This window comes from Tupaia chinensis, unplaced genomic scaffold, assembly GCF_000334495.1.
Source record: "Tupaia chinensis unplaced genomic scaffold, TupChi_1.0 Scaffold143788_1, whole genome shotgun sequence".
NCBI lineage: Eukaryota > Metazoa > Chordata > Mammalia > Scandentia > Tupaiidae > Tupaia > Tupaia belangeri.
The window spans coordinates 72,433-78,188 of record NW_006203637.1 but is presented as its reverse complement, the minus strand read 5'-3'; the positions used below and the strand labels follow the sequence as shown (position 1 = coordinate 78,188).

Genomic DNA, 5,756 nt, shown 5'->3' with positions numbered 1-5,756 from the left:
CATGCACGCACATGTGCTCAGCGTGAGTTTAAGTCACCGGGTCCAGGACTCAAACTGTGGTCGACTACATGGGAGTCCAGTGACATAGCCATTATGCCAACTGCAGGTCCTGCTCAATGACTATTCTTTTAATAAGAATGAGAACATAGTATGATATTTTTATCTACCATGTTACCTTGCACATGCAAATGTTTTTATCATAAATGGTAGAAAGGCATAGTAACTAACAGCTATTGAACACATGCTATGGACCAGGCACTATTCTAAGTATTTCATTTATTCTAACTCTTTTAATCCTTGCAACAATTCTTAGGCATGTACCATTATTTCCTCCAAATTACACCTGAAAAAGCTGAAGCACAGTGAACTCAACTAAGCTGCTCAAGTTCACATTCCTAAGAACTGCAAGATATAGAATGTGATACTTGGCAGTATGACAGACTCTTGAGTGTAACTGTCCTATTTATTAAAAACTTCAAAGTTACAAACACACTGTATAAACAAATACTTTTAGAATGCAACGGTCATGCTGGGATATAGAGATGAAAGTCAAGAACATGCTGTAACTTTAAAAAGAAGAGAAAAGAAAAGATTGTGTGCATCACATTAGGTCGTTAAGAAAGTCATTACATATTTTTCCTGTGTTTTTCTGCAAAAATGCATCATGACTTTCCCAATGACCCAACATATATTTTTGTGCTTATGAGGATGTAAAAAGTACATAGCTATGTTTAATAGACAATGATACCAGGCTTGCCTTTGCTCATGTACTCTCATAATCGTATAATATTATTTCAATTTCTGTTTCACTTTGCAGGAAAGTTTCTGATCTGATCTTAGAAATATTAAATCATGGACCAAGAAAATAAATCAGGGGTAACTGAATTTGTATTACACAGTCTTTCCGGTTCTCGAGAACTACAACTTTTCTATTTTGCATTTTTCACACTTTTTTATTTATCTATTGTGCTGGGAAACCTTCTCATTGTGCTCACAGTCATCTCTGAACCTGTGTTACACACGCCCATGTACTTCCTACTCAGTAACCTCTCCTTCATTGATGTGTGTCTGTCCACATTTGCCACCCCTAAAATGATTGTTGACTTCCTCATGGAGCACAAGACCATCTCTTTTGAGGGTTGCATGGCCCAGATATTCTTTCTTCATGTCTTTGCCGGTGGTGAAATGATGCTCCTTGTGGCCATGGCTTATGACAGATATGTAGCCATATGTCGACCCCTACATTATGCAGTCATTATGAGTACACGTAAGTGCATAGGCCTCGTGGTGGGCTCCTGGCTCATTGGGGTTCTGCACTCAATAAGCCAATTGGCCTTCACAGTCAATCTTCCATTCTGTGGCCCCAATAAAGTGGACAGTTTTTTCTGTGACCTTCCCTTGGTAATCAAGCTTGCCTGCACAGATACCTATGTTCTCCAGGTACTGATGCTTTCAGATAGTGGTCTAATGGCCATGCTCTCCTTTGCTCTCTTGCTGATCTCTTACACAGTCATCCTGGTCACTGTGCGACGTCGTTCCTCAGTGGGCATGGCCAAGGCACGGGCCACCTTGACTGCCCACATCACTGTGGTGACCCTCTTCTTTGGGCCCTGCATCTTCATTTATGCTTGGCCTTTTAGCAACTTACCAGTAGACAAGGTTCTTTCAATATTTTATACTGTTTTCACTCCTCTTTTAAACCCATTGATATATACCTTAAGAAATAAGGAGGTGATCTCAGCAATGCGGAAACTAAGAAGTCGACAAGTGAGTTCCTGACTCTCAGCTCTCTCCTGTGACAAATGACAGCTCATAATAAAACCCAGGCCAGTGTACTTTACTCTGTGAGTCCTCTGAAATACCATAGGTCACACATTCCTTCTTTATATAGTGTTTGCTTTTCTACAATAACAATAAACAAATAAGCTAGGATAACAGGACAACGGTACTCCCAGTCTTTGACTTAGAAAATTATTATTATTTAACTAAGACTAAAATTATTTTTACTTAAAGTCTTTTATTTCCTTATTAAATATATCTATCAAGTTCATGTTTTTAAAGACGGCCATTAAGTGGTGCTATGGTGTTGCAGCACTCTGCAAGGTTGACCCACAGAAGTGGGTTCAGGGTTCTCTTCCCAAGACACAAATCCTCCCTTGATCTGGGGACAGTTGAGGTTGGGGAGGGCCAGTATTTGGAGGTGGGGGTCTTTGGAAGGTGATTTTGTTATGACGGTTGGACCCTCATGAGTAATTTTAATGAATTTATATAAGAGGCTTCCTCCCTTCTTCCTTGTGAGTTACAGAGAAAAGATGACCCAGAAAGTGGGACCTCACCAGACATTGAACTGTAGCTGACTTGATCTTAGACTTTTCTTCTTCTGGTACTGTGAGAAGAAGAAAAAAAAAAAGAAGAAGAAACACCATTGTTATAAGCCACTCACTCTGTGGTATTTTGTTATAAGAGCCGGAATGAACAGAGACAAACACATACCCAAGAAGTAGAAGAAATGGTGCAAATAACTTCAACTCTGACTTCTAGTATTTATAAGAGAAATTAATACTCCAAAGAGCAGCCATGCTTTTGAAATAGAACATATAGAGGAAATAATGGCATAAATTAAGATTTAATATAAATTAAATTTTAAATAATTTTAACTCACCTTTCTCTTATTTTTTCTTTGAAATATAGGATTAGGAAAAATGATGTAACATAGGACTATATAATATGATGATGGTAATAATGATGATAATAAAGCCAAGCATATTTAATGATCACTATATACTTTACAAGTTGTATCTTTACATGTCATCTCATTTGATCGTCATGAAATACCTGTGGGTTAGAAAAAGTATGTATTTATTCCGGACAGTATTGAAATTGACACAATCTGTAATTATTTCCATAAAAATACTTACACAGTTTGGGTATATTCTGGAATATAAACAAGTGTCTTCATGTGATCAGGATTAGTGGGAAGCTTTGGGAGAATAAAGTTGATTGGGAGTGGTTTCATGTCATGAAAATGATGACCACCACCAGTGTTTGGCTATAAAGGAAAATTTTATTTGTGCAAGAATGTGAGGTAAATTTGAGACCCTTGGTTAATAAATAAATTAGAAGTCTTTTGTATAAGTAAATAAAAAGGCAACTGAAATTATCCTCACTAGTCTAGCAAATGGACAGAAAAATTGCTTCTTAGAAATTCCAAGAGTACGAGACCAGCAGATGGCATAATGGCTACATTGCTGGACTCCCATGTATTTGACCATGGTTCAAGTCCTGGACCTGGTAGTTTAAACTCACACCGGGTGCATGTGCGTGCATGCCCAAGATCCTGAGAGGAAGATGGAGGAGAAAGGATTGTGGCATGGCCATCCCCCTGGGGGGTGATTTCTTGCTTTCTGTCTCTCTGTCTCTCTCTGTCTTTCTGGTGCGTGCACACACACCCTATAGCAAAAATCTCTCCAAAAAAAAAAAAAGAAATTATAAGAATAATCTTGGAATTGTCCGCATATGAGTTTAGAGTTTGAATTTATATGCTTCAAGTCAGAAGATCTTTAACCTGAAAAACCAGCATAAAATATATTGGTAACTCAAAGGGTTGATAAAATTTTGAGGACATTTGAAAAATCAAAGACAAAAATCTCCCTGTGGGTCAGATCCTTAAACCTAACCACACAGTATATTGACATTCAAGTCCTGTATTGTAAATAAAGTAAACATATCAAATTCAGAGAATGGTAGGTAAGAAGACATAGACAAGAACCCAGAAACGACAATGCTGTGAATGGCATAACATATTTCAATTGTTGAAAAAATGCAACTGTCAATCCAAAATCTCCTATCCAGAAAAAATATCCTTAATAAATAAAGAGGAAATGAAGTCATTCTTAAGAGAAGAAAAAGGAATATAGTTTGTCACCTGAAAAAAGTCCTAAAAAAGTGGTCAAAGAGGGGACAGCATGTGGTGTGGTAGTTAAGGCACTGGCCTCTCACATGACCCACTGCGGTTCAAATTCTGCACCTGAAAGTTTCAAAATCATGTACATGTGTGTGCATGCCCCAAATTCAAGGAGGCGAATGAAAAAGAAAAGATCATGGCATGGCCATCTCCACTAAAGGGTAATTTCTCACTTTCCTTTCCAATGGTGAGCACATGAACTCCATGGCAAAAATATTTAAAAAAAAAAAAAAGTTCATTTTTTATGCGGGTCACAGCCAGTCTCCGCCTGCTGGGCAAGGAACTCATTATGTAAGCCGGGAAGCAGGTGGTCAACAACCTGGACATGCAAAGGGAGTCTAGGTGCTGACACAAGCAGAAATACTTCACTGTGGGGACTCTGGACAATGTGTCAAGAAGGCTGAAGAAGGTTATTAGACTGTGACTGCAAGAGGGCAAAGGACCACATTTTGGGCCCATGGTTGTGGCAGGTTCCACTGAAAATCCTCATGCCCACACTGCTGACCCTCGTCCCTGCCTGAACCAGTAAGAATCTCTTTCTCTCGCAGTGTGCCTCTAGGGCCCTTCTTTAAGAAACTTAATTGTATATCCACTTTAAAGGAGTAACAGTTAAAGGAATTCTATCATTTATCACAGAGCATGAACCGGGGGATGCATTCAAAAGTGAGAGGAGGGACCAGAAACCAGAAATACTTTGTGTTATTACATTTATGTGTCGTATATTCAGTGCTTTAAAAAAGGCAAGAGTTTATAGAATTTAACCATTTTTTTCTGTGAAATTCCTCAAATTCCTCTAGTTCCTGTAAAAACAGAAACATTCCTAATGCTAACAGCAATGCATTTTTTATTTAATTTCTTTCTAAAAGAAAGTATTCAGAGCACATAGTATTGTAATTTGGTTAGAACAGAGACAGTATGTACAGTAGAATTCCATTTTATATTTTATTTAAAGTAAAACAAATATTAATATAATTTGGCAATAAAGTTTCTAAAGACAAATATTTTATAGTAATAGAATAATAGCATAATATACATTGTTTTTCTGTCCATTTCACAGATCCTATCAGCTTTTCCTTCAACATTAGGAAATTGACAGAGAAATACATTTAATTGTGTAAAAATGGTAGAAGAAAAATTAAAACATTTTAATAAATGTGAAAATAACTTTGATTTATTGAAAAACTGGAAATTATCTTGAGCTTGTTGTTAAAAACTGGACTTGAACACTAATTACATTACTATTTTGTAATCTTGAGCTGATTTCTTAGATTTTGATCAGATCACTGATCTCGTCAAAGTCTTTCAATCCTACCCATTACTTTTAGTATAATGAAGAAAAAAAAAAAAGCTTTTCAGCCTGGTTAATAAGGCACTGCTGATATTGCTCCCTACTTACAGCTCCACAATAAACCACACCACAATTTTTGTTCATTATAATTTCTGATTTACATACAATTTTGCATCTTTTTGGGATTCACTACGGTTTTATAAAGCATGGATATATGTTTAATACATGTAATACTGAAGGATCTAGACATAGTCATCATTTTCAACATTTAATATTAAATTACGTTGTGCATATTTAATGCCTTTCTACTAGTTTTTGGTGGGAGAAAGTATATACTTTATTGTCAATGACTTTTTAAAAAATTTTGTTTCAGGGTATATGTTCACTGGAGAGTGAGAGAGGGAGAAAGTGAAAAAGCACTCCCAGAGGTATGGCCATGCTGAAATTCCTTCTCCATCTCTTCTCAAGATTTTGGGCATGCATATATATATATATATATATATA

The 5,756-nt window shown here is 36.7% G+C and overlaps 1 protein-coding gene across 1 annotated transcript; it reads left to right on the top strand.

Annotated features, from left to right (window-relative positions):
- The first annotated feature begins 852 nt into the window (after window positions 1–852).
- LOC102499875 (olfactory receptor 4K15) lies at window positions 853–1,779 on the top strand. The gene has a single exon (XM_006165012.1). It carries the CDS (start codon window positions 853–855, stop codon window positions 1,777–1,779), a length of 927 nt encoding a protein of 308 aa, XP_006165074.1.
- The last annotated feature ends 3,977 nt before the right edge of the window (window positions 1,780–5,756 follow it).

What these genes read in the sequence shown, in the direction of transcription:
- LOC102499875 (XM_006165012.1), top strand. Translation starts at nt 853, where the DNA reads ATGGACCAAGAAAATAAATCAGGGGTAACTGAATTTGTATTACACAGT.